Source organism: Carcharodon carcharias, chromosome 5 (assembly GCF_017639515.1).
Source record: "Carcharodon carcharias isolate sCarCar2 chromosome 5, sCarCar2.pri, whole genome shotgun sequence".
NCBI lineage: Eukaryota > Metazoa > Chordata > Chondrichthyes > Lamniformes > Lamnidae > Carcharodon > Carcharodon carcharias.
Window position 1 is genome coordinate 181,347,906 of NC_054471.1, and position 19,324 is coordinate 181,367,229.

Below are 19,324 nucleotides of genomic sequence, written 5' to 3' on the forward strand. Positions count from 1 at the left end.
TTCGGATTGCCTTTCTGCTCGGACATTCCCTTGATTTGACGCTGCTCCACATTTCTTCCAGTATCTTCCGCGCCCAGCTCTCCCAGAAATGCTGAGTGCAGTACCCCTCGGAGAGCTCCATCGCAGAGGGTTAGGGACGGCAGGCACACCCCTTTTTTAATGGAAAGTTTAAAGGCCCAGTTTGAATGTTAGTGAATGGGTGAATGGATGAATGAGTGAATGGGTAGATGGGGGACATAAGTGGGTAAGTGAGTGAGATAAGTGGGTAAGTGGGCAGGGTGGGTGAGGTGGCAGGTGGGGTGTGGTGGCTTAACATGTCTTTCCAATATTCCTTCCCTATCTTTGTTTTCTTGTCTTAATATCTTGTGTAGAACTGTTTGCTTGAATTATGCTGGTATTTTATCGTGTTTCGTATCAACATTTTTTTGACAGACATTAATTCGGCTAATTAAGCTATGTTCAGGCACAGGCCATCCGAACGTATTTTGAGAAATAGAAGACACCAAACTTTAAACTCTCTAAAACTTGCACAATATGTGACTTCCTTGAGAAAAATAGCAATATGTACCCACAGTGAGGCCATTAACTGAAACTATCATGCAGACATTGCAAAAAACAACTGAAAACAGATACATTTGTACGAACAGGGGAATCTGACAGCTGTGGTATTTATAGTCCTCAGTCCTGCAATCACAAATGCTTGTAGATCTTCCACATAATCAACAATCATGTAAGAGATGGTTTAAAGGAGTTCACAGGCAGAATTTTACATTTGGTGTGTGAGCATGCATCCCGACATCACTGCACCGTCGCAATATTTCGCTAGGCGGGTGCGCTATGAGGACAGAGGCATGCCCGCCATTAAATAACGGGCCAGTTAAGGCCTCTAAGGCACCAATTGCCTGTGATTTTACGCAGCCCGTGCGATTTTCAGGTCCATTGTTCACACTGATTAGATTACGTGGTGTTCGCAATGATCATATTACATGACCACTGGAGTTTTCTTCTCAGCCAGAGTATAATGGCTTGGTCCACACCCACCTGAATTGCAGATTATGTCTGTATGGTTCAGAGGATGGGTCATTTACATTCACTGAAGTTGATTGTCTCTGGTGGACTATTTCCAGACAGCATGGCTCATTTCTGGATGTTTTTTTTTAAATTGCAAGGTGCAGTCATGTAAATGTTCAGCCAAATTAAGAACTGCTATTTAGTTCACTTTAAACGTTGTTGTCAGTCTTTTTAAACTTATCCTGTGGTTTCAGCTAGAGTCATCCCTAGGGGGGTGAGGGGCCCCAAGCAAATCACATTGTGTGGATCCCCAGTGGTGGGAAGCGATCAAGGGAAACATCAAGAGATTTTTCATCCTCAAAGGCGCCAAGAAAACTAGAAAGGGACAGAGGGAAATGTCCCAGCTCCAGAAAAACATGCAGAATCTGCTCCGGCTGCAGTCAATGGGGGTCTATGTCAAGGAGGAACTCCAAGAGGTGAAGAGCCAGCAAGCCTCGCTCTTTGCCTCGGAGGCCTCCAAGATCATCTTCTGGTCCAGAGTCCGCTCCGTAGAGCAGGATGAGACGTGCTCATGCTTCTTCTTCCAAAAGGTGCACAGAGAGAGCTCTGTGATCAGCAGCCTGAAGGAAGAAGACGGCTCAGTAAAGTCATCACAGTCCGACATTTTGAGGATCAGCAAATCCTTTTATGCCGGATTGTATGACATGAAGCCCACAGACAGCACGGCCTCCCAGTCCTTCCTTGTCCTCTATCACGGAGGTCTTAGACGACAGTACATCGGAGAGACTGGACAAACCGCTAACTCCTGACAAACTGACTAAGGCCCTTGAGTCCTTTGAGAAGAGTAAAACTCCTGGAAGCAACGGCTTGCCGGAGGAGTTGTATTTGGCTCTGTGGGGCTGGATTGGCCCAGACCTGCTAGAAGTGTACGAGTATGCTTCTGGCCGGCAGCATGTCTGAATCCATGTGGAAAGGCATCATCACCCTCATCTACAAGTACAAGGGGGAAAGGCAGGAAATTAGAAATTGGTGACCCATTTCACTGTTGAATGTGGACTATAAGATTCTGTCGAAGGTCATCGCCAATCGGGTCAAGTCTGCACTGGAATTGATGATCCACCCTGACCAGACCTGCACTGTGCCGGGCAGAAAGATCTCTGACAGCCTCGCGCTGCTTAGGGATACGATTGCCTACGTGCAGGACAAGGTTGTGGACACCTGCCTCATCAGCCTGGATCAGGAGAGGGCCTTTGACAGAATATGCACATCTACATGGTGGATGTGCTCTCCAAAATGGGGTTTGGGGAGGGAATTAGCAATTGGATCCAACATTAGTAGCGCAATCTCATTAAATGGGTGGGAATCAGATAGCTTTCCGATTAAATCTGGAGTCAGGCAGGGCTGCCCTCTCTCCCCTGTCCTTTTTGTGTGTTGCATGGAACCCTTTGCTGAGTCCATCAGGAAAGATCTGGGCATAAGAGGAGTGACGATCCCAGGAGGCACTCAGGTCAAAGCCTCCCTGTACATGGACAATGTCGCTGTCTTCTGCTCGGATCCGCTGTCGGTGCGCAGACTGATCCACATCTAGGACCAGTTCGAACTGGCCTCGGAAACCAAGGTAAATCGTGGGAAGAGCGAGGCCATGTTCTTTGGGAACTGGGCTGACTGATCCTTTGTCCCCTTCACCGTCAGGGCTGACGGCCTGAAGGTGCTGGGGATATGGTTCGGAGGGACCAGGGCACGTGTTAGAAACTGGAAGGAACGAGTGTCTATGGTGAAAAGGAAACTGGGCATGTGGGAGCGACGCTCCCTCTCCATTGCGGGTAAGAACCTGGTCATCAGGTGTGAGGCACTCTCGCTGTTGCTGAATGTAGCGCAGGTCTGGCCCATTCCAGACTCCTGCGTGATGGCGATCACCCGAGCCATCTTTCGCTTTATCTGGAGGTCGAAAATGGATTGTGTCCACAGGGACGCGATGTACAAGCCTCTAGATAAAGGGGGAAAAAATGTGCCCAACATCGCCCTCATACTGAAGGCCACCTTTGTGTGTGGCTGCATCAAGCGGTGTGTAGACCCTCAGTACGCAAACCTCAAGTGTCACTACGTGCTGAGGTTCTACCTGTCCCCAGTGCTGCGAAGGATGGGTCTGGCCACGCTGCCGTGGAACGCTCCAAGTAGTTGGACTGTGCCATACCACCTGTCCCTCACGGAAAAATTTATGCAGGGAAACACCTTTGACCACAAGTCGATCAGGCAGTGGTCGGCACGTAACGTCTTAGAGGCCCTGAGGGAAAAGGAGAGGGTGGATCCTGTGGGATGATTCCCCGAGCAGACTGTCAAAGTCATTTGGCAGAATGCCTCATCGCCAGAACTTTCCAACAAGCACCAAGTTGTAGCTTGGCTGGTGGTGAGAAAGGCCCTCCCCGTCAGATCCTTCCAACACGCCAGGAGTCTCACCCCCTCTGCACGTTGCCCTCGAGGTGGCTGTGGTGGGGATGAGGCCGTTGTTCACCTCCTTGTAGATTGTGCCTTTGCAAAGAAGGTCTGGAGAGAGATGCAGTGGTTTCTGTCAAGGTTCATCCCGAGCAGTTCTGTAACACAGGACTCTGTCTGAGGGACACGCACTGAGACAAACATCAACTGCAGCTGGAGGATCATCAACGCGGTGAAAGACGCTCTTTGGTCTGCCCGAAACTTGGTCTTCCAGCGCAAAGAGTAGTCCCCGACCGAGTGTTGCACACTGGCACATTCCAAAGTCCAGGACTACGTGCTGAGGGACGCACTAAACCTTGGGGCAGCTGCCACAAAGGCGCAATGGGGAAAGGTCACTGTCTAAGACCTTTCTGCCACAGACCACCAAGGGGCTGGGAACTGTTGAGAGCCCCTCGGGCTGTACAGCTCAAAATGAATGTCTGTAGTGAATACTAAGTGTATTATAATTGTATTGAAGCACCTCAGAATGCAACATGATGTATGTTGATAACTCCAATACCATTGTCTGATTGTCTGCATTGACCATATTGAAATGATTGTAATATTCATTGATTGTATTGATGCACCTTGTGATCCATGTGTAAAAGTTGAATCTGATTGTACTTTTATGATTGTGATTTTGAAATGGTCTGGAATGTTCTTCCAGATATTTTATGAATAAAGTATATTTTTCAAAAAAAATTTGTGTGGATCCCCAGTAACATTTTTAGACAAGTTTCCTCTGATGACTGGGCCCCTGAGCGTGTGTGTGAGCAGCACCAGCAGCATCCCAGCAACTGAGCACTCTGTTACAAGCACGTACTGCACTATTGACTGTGATAACTCTGTCGCATGTAAAACTACCCCTTGATTCCAAGGCTGAACATAATTGTTGGCTCTCCTTTTGTTAAGGAGAAATCCATGATCTCTACCGGATTCTGTGATAACATTTTTACTAACACGCCCCACACCCCAGTTGGAGAAAACTTTAAGGCTGGAATTTTCCAGTTCCTCATGCCTGCTGGATCTTCTGGTCTCGCTGAAGTGAACATAGATTTCGATGGGCTCGCTGGTCCCACCCTGGGGGAACCCGCCGTGGGGGTCTGGAAAATTCCGGCCTAAAGGACAGAGTGAGGACATTCACTATGCTCCACTTTAAAAAAAATGTTTACAAACACGGTGCTACAAGTAGTTCGACTTTAAAAAGAACTACTCTCCATCTTCCAGTGTTAAGCAAATGTTAGTTTTAAATGTGCAGTGGAAGAAAAATAAAACAAGGAGCGGAGGGTTTGAATTGCTTGGGACCAAAAATAAACACAGCAAGGGAGCAACTTAACCCGCAGGGCGGATGCTATGCACTATATGCTGGCTTTAAAGACGTAAACTAGTTCGGAATAATTCATCTTTCCCCTCTGTGGTGAGTGAAAGTTGGAATAAAAGCCACTCCGCTGCCGCCGCCGAGGTGAACGCTCCCGTCTCCAAGGGTGGAGGACAGCGCTGAGCTCGCACTGCACTTCCGGCCGCCTGGCCTACTCCCTTGGCAGGGAGTTATCCCAGTTCATATGATTTTAATCTGCTTTCGCTTCTACCCTTTTAGGAGTTTTAGAGAGGAGCCACCTGCTTCGTTCATTCGTTTATGTCCAGCAGTAGGTATTCATTTTGAGCTCAGAGTGATTAGAGCATCAGCAAATCAGCTGGTATGTACCACAGGCTGTATTACATCTGACACCGTAACTTCTAAGTGCGGGGCCTGCCAAAGCACGGGGCCCAGGGCAGTCGCCCAATTCGCTGTACTCAAGGGACGGTTCTGGTTTCAGCTCACTCTATAAATAAAGTCATTTCTTGACATAAACCAGGGTTTTATATCAACCTCCATGCATTATGTTTGCTACTGTTCCAGAAGTAGAGGAGGTTTTTTTTTTAAATTGCTCATTGTGTACCAATACCTCTACACAAAGCCCCAAATGAGGAATCTTATTCTATTTTTAGCTACTGCACAAGGGTCCATGAACCAGCAGTGGTACAAGAAGAAAGTTTTGCTTCCAGTGCTACAGCCTCCAAAAAACACAAAGTTATGTTCTTTTCTTCAAAATATATTATTCCTGTCAATGACAGATTGAGATCCCACTGAACTAATGAACTTTCCACAAAATTAACTTATTTTAAGAACCTTTAACCAAGGCCTTTTAACTTGCACTATGGGAGCTATATTCATTGACATTAAAAAACTAAATAGCAGCATTAGCATCAGGAAACCTTTTCAGCCATACTGAAATGCATTCTTCATGAGGTATAGAGGCAGCTTTGCATTGAAGCATAATAAAATGAAGACAAAAATGATTCTTAATCTAGTTTTTCACATATGAAATACATCCTGATGTGAGAGGCTGCATTATTGTGATACATTTTTCAGTCACTGCACTACTGTCAACCTTGCTTATTTTACTCTAATAATTAGTATCTTTATTTTGAAACAACTGCTGAATGAAAGTATTGTGGTATTTATAAAGGAGCAATCCGTTTGCAATGAGTTCGATGTGATATGTTCTCAATAAAAAGGAAACCACATTGGTGTCAGTTTTTGCTTCAAAATGTTCTATTTAAATGAAAGGAATACAGGGTCACTCCAATTCCCTGTTTACCTGTCATTGAGTCTGAGGCCACTCTGGGATAAGGGTGAGTTCTCAGCTGCATCCACTGCTTTTTCACACTTCCTAGTTTGATGGCTGTATCTCGTTCCAAAGACACCATTATTGAGAGAATGCAGAATGCAGCATTCCTGCAATTCTGCTCTTAATAAATGCCAACAGCTGGGTGCGAAAACAGAAGAATACACACTACATAGTACCAAACAAATCTTTATTCCACAATGACCACAGGCTTAATCAGTTCAAACAGGCAGGGCACAATTAATTTGGATTGTTTTGCATTTGAAGAATGACACGTTGTTTGTTTCCCCTGGCATAGTGATTGCTGCTAGGTGGTCATAGTCTGATAATCTTTCATTTGCATTTGCATTTTCGGCCTAGGCTTTTTCTAGTTCAATAGCATTTTTCTAGTATCTCCTTAAGAACACCAGTGTCTGCAATGGCTATTGCACTGGTACAGATAATTCCACAGAAGCATCTCAGGGTTGAGATGGGTGATCTATTATTTTCTGTGCATGACAACAACTTAGTGACCAGAATTTTACGCTCCCCCACTGGTGGGGCTTTTAGGCAAGGGGTGCACGGGGAGCATGAAATTGAAGGGACTGGACTCCTTCCTGGTTCCCACCTGCCCCGACTACACAGTGACTTTGGTCCTTGGCCACTTAGGGGCCGTTTCCCACATAGCCTCAATTTCTGGGCTGGCGGGAGGATTGAACATCCACGGGGAGAGCCCAAAAAAGAACAGAGTCAGATCCCGGGCGGGAAGTTGTGGGTGTCTTGCCTCCATCAGAAGCTCCCTTCTGAAGTCAGGCTCCCCTCACCTTAAAGCCCAGTGGCCTCCGGACCTCCCTCCCCACCCTGGGCCTCTCCCTCGAGGCCTCAATCACCCTACTTTGTCCCCTTCCCCCCCCCGGCCTTCCCACCAAGCCTTCCCTACCCTCCCCGCCCTGGGACCCCTTGAACTGGTGCCCAGAATTAGGTTGCAATGCCCTGCATTTCTTCTTCTACAACAGCTAAAGGCCCTGGCGAAATGCCAACCAATCTGATTGGCCAGCAGCTCTTTAAGGTGGGACTTCCTCCTGAGTGAGGGGTGGAAGTCCTGCCTGCAGCCAATTGATGCTCTTCCGAGTGTGAACTGGCTACGGGGGCACTCGGAGTCGGTGGGGGTGTGTTCCCCACTGACTCTTCGAGAGTCCACCATCTGATAAACTCAGGCCAGTTTAATCGTGCCTCTCATGTGCTGCCAAAACATTGACGGACCTGCAGTTCTCACGTCAAAAACAATTGCCCATTTCCCATAAGCCGATTAGCACACTAATAGCAATTCCCATAGCTGAAAATGAATAAATTCTCAGGACCTGGCAATAAATTCATAAGATTGCTAGGTGAGATTGGAAGCAAAGCCGACACAGGGATGATGGTTTCATGAGCCAAGTCATTGTTTACCAGGAGGCCCACTGGAATGAGAGCAAGACAACCAGCTATTTTCAACAAATGGCGGCAACATGAACAAGAGGAACTACAGATCTGTTCATTTTAAAATAACTGGAGAAACTCAGAATTAATCATTAGGAGCAAACATGCCTTCATGAACTTAATATATTGCACGACGGCTAGGTGGCTTCAGAAAGGGGTGATCCAGCTTGGTCAACAACCTTTTTTTGTTGAACTAACACCGAATTGATGGTTTGAAGCATTACCATATAATAATCATGATTTTTAAAAGGTCCTAGTGATGATGTAAACCCTCAATACTGGAGAGTGCGGGTCGCAAGATCTGACCCCAGTGCACACATATCTGAGCAACGGTGTTTTGCAAAACACAATTTCCAGGGACAAAATGCTAGAAACATGCATGAGACTCATGCCATGGAGGACTTAAGCTGTGTCCCTAGCATATTAAATGGGTTTTTCAGGAGTTATGGGTTATGACCTCTCAGCCACGTGAAAGGAAAGTAAAAAGAACAGACCCTCGTAGTTATTTCCAAGTAGCCTTTGACATGAGGTCACTTCACCTCTCTCTACAAATGTGGCTGAGCAAAAACAAGCGGGAGGACATGGAGCACCTCTCAGGCAGGCTGAACTGCCTGACATCCCCTATGCATCATCCTCTTCTTAAAATGTCAGGTTTCTCAGTGGGAATAATGCTGAAGGCAGAAATATACTAACCTTGGATAACTGGCTCATAGGGGTATGAACACCAAACTGCCAGCAGAAAACCATAAATAACTTAAACAGACCTGAACATTTACCTTTAACATGATGTGCCTTTTAAATGATCATCCATCTGAAGGGTCCAATCCTGTCAACCCTGGACAACAGGTTTCATGGGCACGGGCTTGGTGCGCAGTACATCAGCACTCAGTAAAATAGAATGGAGACTTCCATGTTTCTGTTACAAATGAGAGCTTCCATTGCCTACCTCAACCTTGACCACAAGCTGATTTTACTCCCCCAAGCCCGACAAGTAAACTTGTAAGACTTAATCTCCAGGACTTCTGCTTTGTGTCCACCAGGGTTGCTGAGCTGGCCGACCATAGCAGACGTCCTGCTCACTAGGTAATTATAATTGCAGATAGTATCCTACTTTCCATACAACTCCGAAGCTCCTGCTTGAGTCAGGCACCCAACAAATTAACAGCGTTGCAGGGCAGGAATCTGGTGGAAAGTGTATTGCATCCATTTAATTCCTAACAAAAGGAGTTAAAATTTCCTCTTTTGTCTGAAGAACTCCTTCGTACCAGTACAAAATTTGCCTTTTACCATCCAGAACATGTGTCTCCTCATTGTAGTTTCAAATTAAATTTTAAGCAATTTTCGGAATGTACCCCTTCAATACATAGGAACAGGAGTAGACTGTTCAGCCCCTCAAACCTGTTCTGCCATTTAATGAGTTCTGGTCTGGTCTGTATCCCAACTCACTCAATCATGTTGGCTCTATGTTCCTTAATAACTTTGGCTATCAAAAATCTATGAAACTCATATTTAAAATTAATTGAGCTAGCATCTACTGCATTTTGTGGGAAATAGTTCCAAATTTTTATTACCCTTTGCATGAAGAAATGTTTCCTAACTTCTGTTCTGAATGGTCTGATTCTGATTTTAGGATTATGTCCCCTTGTCCTAGACTCCCTTACCAATAGAAAAAGCTTCCTTCCGTCTATGCTGTCAGTTCATTTCAATATCCTAAAATCCTCAACCACATCATCCCTTAACCTTCTATTTTCCAGGGATTACATGTAATCATTTATGTAATCTCTCCTCATAGTCTAACCCTTGGTACCCTTGTAAAATTCTGGTGAAGTTGTGCTATACTCCTTGCAAGGCCAAAATATATTTCCCAAAATGCCATTCATTGTATAAGGTATATCTTATATACCCTATACATTCATGGCCTTCATCAGTGGAGTTCCAATGGGAAGTGGGGCAGGGCAGGAGTCCCAGACACTGGGTAGATCCCAATGTGATTCCATCCCATTTTGTTGGGTCTGATTTAATTTTTAAAAATTCTTTCATGGGATGTGGGCATCACTGACAAGACTGGTGTTTGTTTCTCATCCATAGTTGCCATTGAGAAGGTGGTGGTGAGCCGCCTTCTTGAACTGCTGCAGTCCATTTAGTGTAGGTATATCCACAGTGCTGTTAGAAAAGGAGTTTCAGGATTTTGACCCAACAACAGTGAAGGAATGGTGATACAGTTCCAAGTAAGGATGGTGGAGGGCTTAGAGGGAAACTTGCATATGGTGGTGTTCCCATGCATCTGCTGCTTTTGCCCTTGTAGTAGAGGTCACGGGGTTGAAAGATGTTGTCAGAGGAGCCTTGCTGAGATGCCACAGTCCATCTTGTATATAGTACACACTGCTGCCACTGTGCATCAGCGGTGGAGAGATTAAACGTTTAAGGTGGTGGGTGGGTTGCCAATCAAGCAGGCAGCTTTGTCCTGGATTATGCCAAGTTTCTAGCATGTTGTTGGAGCCACAGTCATCCAGGCAATTGGGGAGTATTCCTTCACACTCCTGACTCCCTGTTGATAGTGGGTCAGCTTCGGGAGTCAGGAGGTGACTTACCTGCCACATAATTCCTGCCTCTGAGCCGCTCTTGTAGCCACAGTTTTTATATTTTTGGTCCAGTTAAGTTTCTGGTTAATGGTAACCCCTGGATGTCGCTGAGCGAGCTCAAAAGGCTGAATGGCCTACTCCTCTTCCTAATTCCTAAGTCCTATGTTGATGGTGGAGGATTCAGTGATGGTAATGCCATTGAATGTCAAAGGGAGATAGTTAGATTCTCATTTCGAGAGAATGTTGGAGATGGTCAATGCCCGACATTTGCGTGGCCTGAATGTTACTTGCTATTTATCAGTCCAAGCCTGAATGCTGTCTTAGTCTTGCTGCACATGGACACAGCTGCTTCAGTATCTAAGGAGTCACGAATGGTACTGAATACTGTGTACGTCCCCACTTCTGAGCTTGTGATGAAGGGAAGCTCATTAATGAAGCAGCTGAAGACGGTTGGGCCTAGGACATGACCCTGAGGAACTCCTGCAGTCAAGTCCTGGAGCTGAGATGATTGGCCGCCAACAACTACAACCATTTTCCTTTATACCAGGTGTTACTCTAACCAGTGGAGAGTCTCCCCCCCTAATTCCTATTGACTTCAATTTGGCTGGGGCTCCTTGATGCCATACTCGGTCAAAGGCAGCCTTGATATCAAGGGTGATCACTTTGGCTTTCAGGATGGGTTCTCAGCACTGTGTATCTTCGACTGAGAGACCACCATTGCGTGTGAGAGATAATTTACGATGTCCCAGACCTTCCGATCTCAGGATAATCAGAGACTTGACATATCCCAGAAGATGAGCAATGGGATCCCTCAGAAGTCCCAACTCAAGGATTCCAGGGAAATTGCTCAGGAAGTTTAAACTTCCAATGGGCAATTCTCTGCTCCCTGGGATCCTCCAAAAAAGTCTCCACCTCTAAGTTAGAGTTGGAGACTTTGGAGGGCTCCAATTTACTTACCTGAATAGTTACCCAGGAAATATTAAACAGGAAAAAAGTTAATCCAACTCCTTGGTAACTATACAAATGAACACCCAATCACTCACATTGACCCCCCCCCAATACTCTCTGCAACCTCCCTGACTACCTCCTGACCCCAAACTTCCCCCAATCCCCCCCGATTCCCCCAACCCCACGTCTCCCTCCCACCCCTGTCTCCCTCATCCTGTCTCCCCACTGACCACCAAAAGCAGCCTGATCCCTCAAATCCCTTGACCCTACCTAACCTGACCCCGCCATCCTATCCACACGATCTGACCTGAAGAGCCCCCGACCTGACTACACCTCCCGACTCAACCTCATTAACCCCTGACCCGACCCGGCTACCCCCAACCCATCTACCCACTCACCCACCTGCCATCTTACCCACCTTACCCACCTACTCACCTACAACTCTAGCGAGCTGCGACCCTGCCACCCTACCCAAGTACCACCTTACTCGTTCACCTTATTATCACCTCACCCACCTGTCATCCTGCCACTCTACCCACCTGGAACCCTACCCACCTGCCACCCTGCCACCCAGCCCACCTGCCACCCTATACCCTTACCCAGCCTACCCCCTTACACACTCACCTTCTCTCCATAGCTTGTCAAAGGAGCATTGGGACATTTAAACTCTTTACTTACCAGGATATGGCAGCTGGTGTGCTGTAATAAGGGGGCGTGGCTTATCTTCCCCCCATGATCCAATGCTGCGAAGAAGCAGTTCCGTTCCATGTACGCTCTGCCTTTCTGAAGAAACCAGGATCGGAATTCCCGGCCAGAAATGCAGAGATCCAGGGTGGTGGAGAAAAGTAGGAATGGAGTGATGGTCTGACAGTGATTGCTGCTTCTTGGTAGATTCTGATCAGTATTTCACTGGCGGCAGCTACTTAAAGAGTCAGGACAAAAACAGAATAAAGCGAAGTTTCCTAAACATGGTGCTACTTGAGGACAAGTGAGAAGTAGCAGGAGTGCACCACGAACTGAAAAAAAAGTCAAAGAGAGACTCCTATTATTATGGTCACCACCTGGATCTAATTATCAAAAGACTATACAGGGCAAAGCAGCCCGCTTGATTGGCACCCCATCCACAAACATTCACTTCCTCCACCACCGATGTACACTGGCAGCAGTGTGCACCATCTACAGGATGCACTGCAGGAATTCATCAAGGCTCCTTAGACAGCACCTTCCAAACCCACGACCACTACCATCTCGAAGGACAAGAGCAGCAGGCACATGGGAACACCACTGCCTGGAAGTTCCCCTCCAAGCTACATATTATCCTGACTTGGAAATATATAGTTCCTTCACTGGAAAATCCTGGAACTCCCACTGTGTACGCCACATGGACTGCAGCGGTTCACGAAGGCAGCTCACCACCACCTTCTCATGGGCAATTAGGGATGGGCAATAAATGCTGGCCTAGACCAGCGAATGAATGAATAAGTGAAATAAATAAAACCCCAAATGTCTCTTCATTGCAGGCATTGCTTGGGCAAGCAGCAAAGACGATGACAAAGGGAGCTGGGCCACCGGATGAAACCCTGCCTTCCTGAAGTCATTTATATGCAATGAGGTGGGCAAATGGAAGAAGGAGGAAAACCTATGCTGACATTTTTTGGAGCTGGAGATTCCTCAGGAAGCCTGCCAGCTTACCTTCCTCTATTTTCCGACTTTATACCAAATGACCACTATTCAAGGGGGGAAATCTAAGCCATCTCTAAGATTTCTTCTTTTGGTTTTTCTTATTGATTCAGAGTGTTCTTACTTTTGCTCCTGGTTACCCATTTCATTTCACTTTCTCTGAAATTCTACCAACACAGGTAATAATGGGATCTTAGCACCTTACAAGAATATGTGTTTTCAGAAAATCTACCCACTCCCAGTGTTTGGCTTCAAAAAATGAAGATCACCATGTAGATAGGGGTTCAAAATATTCTTAAAGCTTACTCACCATGGCATTAATCTCCCAATCTTTGTCCGTTTGCTTTTACTGATTAAATATCCCACAGCTGGATCAGTCACAGAATCCCAAGCTCTTCCAACGAACATTACTAAGGAAGCATGAAATGGAGTTATCTAAAAACAAGAACGAAAAGTATTTTTAACAGCAAGTAGAATACAGTATTACAGCTAACAAAACATAAACACAGGGGCGGGGTGAGACCAAGCACTCCCTTTCCACTTCTTTGATGTGAGTTTAAACAGGCTATCAGAGTTAATGCCCTCCTTCTCAGGTGCAGACAAGGATCTGATGTAAAATCCTACCAATCCCAATTAATTTTCAGGTGTTGTTAGCATACAGCATAAAACTCCACGTTATTAAATAGGAGCTTAGCAGTCACTCAGAGTGGTCAGAAGAATAGTACTTATGGGGAAATGTAAACGTTGTGTTCTTTTGGGACATGGCTTAAGAAACGTTGGTCCAGAAATTTCTGAAAACTTGCCACGTATCTACAGCATGCATCATTAAATGGGAGAGATTTTCCAGGATATCATGGCATGGGTATCTCAGCAATTATTTATTCCAGGACAAAGTTTCCTGGGACTCTCTGCACTGTTTCGCTATGACCAGCACCAAAACAGTGAGAATCCTATTATCATAGCTCTGTTGCTCCAATTTTCTGGATTCTTTTTTCTATTCTTTCATGGGATGCAGGTGTTGCTGGCTTGACCAGCTTTTGTTATCCATCCCTAATTGCCATTACAAGGCTCTTATCACCACTGTCACTTAGACTTAACTAGGCTGATGTGGTGATCTGGTAGTGGTGTAACTTATTGCTCCAGGATCGCTTTTCCCTCAGCATAGACACACTTAACTGAACTTTGCTGATTTATTTAGCTAATGCAAAAAGAAAATAGTGATTGAACATATCAGCTGACTGGAAGGTTTGCTGTTAAATGAATTGAAATTTTGTGAGCCATTTGAAATTTGTATCAATTTTTAAAAATTCTTTCATGGGAAGTGAGTGCAGCTGGCAAGGCAGCTTTTGTTATCCATCCCTAATTGCCCTGGAGGGCAGTTAAGAGGCAAGCACATTGCTGTGGGTCTGGAGTCACATGTAGACCAGACCAGGTAAGGATAACAGATTGCCTTCCCTAAAGGACATTAGTGAACCAGATGGATTTTTCAGCAATCGATGATAGTTTCATTGTCACCATTACTAGACAAGCTTTCAATTCCAGATTTATTAATTAATTAAATGTAAATTTCACCAGCTGCCATGGTGGGAGTTATACCCATGTCCACAGAGCATTTGTCTGGACTTTGGGATTAACAGCCCAATTATATTACCACTATGCCATCATCTTCCTGGAGCTCACCATTCTCAGGTCCTTTAACAATCTTAGTCACGAGTTTTAACATTAAACATTAACTCCCTCCACCACTGGTGCATCATGTTTGCTGTGTGCATGAGTTGCACTATAGCAACTTGCCAATGCTTCTTCAACTGCATCTTCCAGTGTGTGACTTTTACAAGGAACAAGGGAGCAGAGGCATGGGAACACCTTCAAATTCCACATCAAGTTACACACCACTCCAACTTAAAAATATTTTGCCATTCCTTCACTGTTACTGTGTTAAAATCCTGGAGCTGCCCACGTAACAGCACTGTGGGAGAATCAACACTACATTGAGTGCAGCGGCTTAAGAAGGCAGCTCATCAACCTGTTTTCAAGGGCTGTGCCCAACCAGCCAGTGCTTGCAAAAAACTCAAAACATAGTGTCCAAAATTAAATGTGATTCTGTGATTGGACAATATTTGCTGAATAATCCTTAGTGTGCTAAGAGTTATGCTGACAACCATTTGAAGATTGTCAGTTAGGCTCACAGTATTTGCACATGCTGGAAGCAACATATATTTACATGCAGGGCCCAGTTCTTTGCAGACAGGAAGAACATGTACACACATTGCACCTGTTTCAGCTAAACAAAATAAGTGACTGGTTCATTCACTGGTTCATTCCCCAGGGCAATGACTTGACTAATCAAGGTCATGCTACCCGGTTTAAATTTCAAACAATGCTTGGCAGTTAACTGTCAGTCACCATCAATTCATGCATTCTCCATGGCAACACCTCTACCAATCAGAGTCCACTTGCCAGTCAGGGTTCTCTTCTCACACAGTATAAATATATTGTTTCTCCTGACATTGGTATTTTCTTGCAAATTGTCCTGATGAGTGTAAGACGAAAAGCTTCGACAAAAAAGTCTCTTTTTTCAGCAATACTTAAGTCTAAATTATGGTATTCAGAACTAAATGCACCATTCCAACAAATTCAGAGCCACTCTTGGAAAAATGCAGTTACTAGATGTGCCTTTCCAGATCGAGAAGGTCAAGTAGCTGCCAGTTCCGGGTCATGAGATTGCACTCTTAAATGGAGTGTCATTATACCTCTAGAACTTTGCTCTGTTCATTATTTCTTTGCATTGTTTTCATTATTTTTGTTTTGCTGCTTTCAGTGCCCTAGTTTTTGCATCTATTTGCAACTCCCAATTTTTCATCTGCATCTTGCTGACAGCTGCAATTTATGCCTATGCAGACAAATCACTAGCCATCAGCGTCACACTACCAGGCAGCAAATTGCACAGCAGGGAAATCTTTCTGTGTTGAGAGATTCCCAGACTGCAGGACATGATTGTTGGCGCACATGCAAACAACCATAGAGACTCTTGGACATCAGCAGACAGAAGGTCATAATTACATTCAGGTCTCTTGGGGAAACTTACTGAGGAAAGAGAACACTCAGCTGCCCATTATCGATCTGGCTCTGAGTGAGGCAGGCTATAATGCTATGTTTCAATGGGCACCTCTAAGCTGCACCTGGTGAACATGGCACCAGGAAAGAGAGACATGAGGCTGGGGACGGTCCCTTTCAACCTCATTTGCATACCTGTGATGGGTCTGTGCCTACTGCTTATACTCTTTGCAACAGCCCTGGAAATCCCAGAGCAGCATAAAAGCAGCAGAAGACATCTCCACCCCATTTCCCTGGCAAATAAGCCCAATGACATGAGCATTCTTGAAGGGAAATGTCAAGAGAATCAGGTCTGTGTTATGCAGAGTATGTGCATGAGTAAGTAAGTAGGGGAGAAAGAATAATAAGCTCACAGTGATATTGGCTCAGAGTGAAGCCTCCAGTCTTCCCCTCTTTCCATCGCAGTCACAGAATTTGAATGATTCTCTCCTCATAGGGAGTCAACAGATGACAATTGAAAGAGCCCCATCTGGTTCACATTTGTTCCTAACTGTTATGTGTGACCTTTTCTTCTAGTCAGATATAAATAAACATATATTGGAATTTCAAAGAACAGAGAGAGTTGTCACCAAATGTTCAAGCCTCACACCAGCTTGTGCAAGTCCATGAATTTTGGCTCCTTCACCGTCGCTGGGTGAAAATCCTGGAACTCCCTCCCTAACAGCTCTGTGGGTGCACCTACACCACTTAGACTACAGCAGCTCAAGAAGGCAGTTCACCACCACCTCTTAACAAGGGCAATTAGGAATGGACAATAAATGCTGGCCTTGTTAGGGGCACTCACATCCCAAAAATTAATAAAAAGAAATAGGCAGCACACATGTAAGTGGCTTGTATTGACAGTGTAGTCAGTACACCTATTTTGAAAAATACTAACGCATAAAAGCATATTTCTGTGCTTGCAAGAAGATGCATGGATATATGCCAACCAGCTCAAAGGTTGCCATGGTGGCCCATTATACACTCTCTCAAAGTGATAGTGAAATCGTGTTAGCATTCATGTAAAGGTGCAACATAAAAAGGAGCAGTCTGGACGCTGTACTTTTTTTTTTAGCCATTCACGGGATATGGATGTCACTGGCTAGGCCAACATTTATTGCCCATCCCAAATCAATCTTGCTTCAGAGGGCATTTAAGAATCAACCACATTGCTGTGGGTCTGGAGTCACATGTAGGCCAGACCAGGTAAGAACAGCAGGTTTCCTTCCCAAAAGATCATTAGTGAACCATACAGGTTTTTACATCAATCGATAATGGTTTCAAGGTCATCATCAGACTTTTAATTCCAGATTTTTTTATTGAATTCAAATTTCACCATCTGCCATGGCAGGATTCAAACCCAGGACCCCAGCGGATTAGCCTGGGTCTTTGGATTACTAGTCCAGCAACAATACCACTATGCCATTGCCTCCCATAAAAGTACTGGTAAAAGTACTGAAACATTGGGCCAGAACTTCCGAAGAGTGCTGAACTGCCACTCTGCTCCTTTTTACTTACCTTAGTTGGGAGCTGCACATTTTTCGCCCAACCTTCTGACTCGGGCCTCCTCCGAAATGTGCAGGGCAGCAGCGTTAGTGGAAGTGAAGGCCACACCACTTCTTAATGGCACTAGCTGTTTACGGTGGTGGATAGGGTGCCAGTCAAGTGGGCTGCTTTCTCCTGGATGGTGTCAAGCTTCTTGAGCGTTGTGGGAGCTGCACTCATCCACACAAGCAGAGAGTATTCCATCACACTCCAGACTTGTGCCTTGTATATGGTGGACAGGCTTTGGGGAGGTCAGGAGGTGAATTATTCACCACAGAATTCTCAGCGTTTGACCTGTAATTGTAGCCACAGTATTTATATGGCTAGTCCAGCTCAGTTTCTGGTTAATGGTAACCCTTGAGGTGTTGCTAGTGGGGGATTCAGTGATGGTAATGCCATTGAATGTCAAGGGCAGATCGTTAGATTCTCTCTCGTTAAAGATGGTAATTGCCTTGCACTTGTGTGGCACAAATGTTATTTTCTACTTATCAGCCCAAGCCAGAATGTTGTCCAGGTCTTGCTGCAAATGGACATGGACTGTTTCTGTATCTGAGGAGTCACGAATGGTCACCAGATCCATGCCCTCAAGGAAAGCAGCTCTTGGTTCAGAAAGGCCGCAAGAGAAATTTGCAAATCTGGGGGAATTCAGCTAGCCTTCAAACTCACGCAATTATACAACAGAACACGGAACAAACAAGGCATTTCTCAGAAGTTCAATGATGCCATAATTGTTCACTTGTACAAAGGAAAAGGACAAAAATCGGCATTTGGCAACCACAGAGCAGATTAGCTGCTTGTGACAGCTGGTAAGATTCTAGCAAAAGTTCTATTCAACGGACTGGTTAGCCACACAGCAGAACATGGACTGCCAGAAAGTCAAAGTGGACTCAGGAAAGGCAGGGGCACTTGTGACATGATCTTCATCATTCAGCAAATACAAGAGGAATGACACGAACAACAGATAGGACTCTACTGTGCCTCTGTTGACCCGCGAAGGCCTTTGAGACAGTAAGTAGAGAGGCCTTGTGGAAAGTCTTAGCAAAACTTGGATGTCCTATTAGAGCTGAAGAGCAGTTTCGTGATGGAATGATGGTCAGAGTCGCTGACTGTGGTGAATGTGCTGTTCTCTGATGTAACAAGTGTTGCGAAGCAGGGGTGTGTCATGGCCCCTGGACTCTTAAAGATATTCTTTTCTGTCATGCTTTCTGGGGCATTTGATGGAAATGCTGATGGAATATATATACTCAATTCAAAACAGATGGCAATCTCTTCAATCTGAGAAGACTGAATTCCTCGACTAAGGTGTCAGAGATGATGATACAGGAATTGTTGTTTATCAGTGACTGTGTGCTCTTGTCACATTGTGAGCATGGTCTTCAAAGAATCATGGACTGTTTTTCAAAAGTGACCAATGACTATGAGCTAAACATTAGTTTTAAGGAAGACAGAGATACTCCACCAACACCATCAAATTCTGACTGTCCCCTACCTACTATTACTATCAATTACACAACCCTGAAGGCTGTAGATAACCTCACGCATCTTGGAATCACAATGTCCAGAAATATCTGCGTTGACAGCAAGATGGCAAATAGAATTGCCAGGGCAAGCTCAGCATTTGTCCATTAATGCAAGAGGCTGTGGAGGAAATGAGACATCAAACTTACAACAAAACATGCTGTATACAAAGCTGTGGTAATACCTGTTATGGTCTGCTTCAGTTTGACATAAATGCACCAGTCATACACGAGGATTGGTGAAAATACAATGTGGGTTTTTTATTTGAAGATAAAACTATATACACATAGATTTACCAAGATTTCCACCCTGCTGCTTGCCAACTGATAACAAGTTACGGGACGA

General features: G+C 45.1%; 1 protein-coding gene across 3 annotated transcripts in view; it reads right to left on the reverse strand.

The window, feature by feature from the left end:
* The window catches only part of mfsd2b (major facilitator superfamily domain containing 2B), a 123,208-nt gene that overhangs the window by 98,774 nt on the left and 5,110 nt on the right, over nt 1-19,324 (reverse strand). For 2 of the 3 annotated variants that reach the window (XM_041188298.1, XM_041188297.1), the window contains exon 2: nt 13,131-13,255. In XM_041188298.1, the coding sequence (XP_041044232.1) occupies nt 13,131-13,255 (125 nt within the window). Of the gene's footprint in view, nt 1-11,818; nt 12,157-13,130; nt 13,256-19,324 lie in introns of those variants that run through there. The other variant, XM_041188299.1, reaches the window with a different exon arrangement.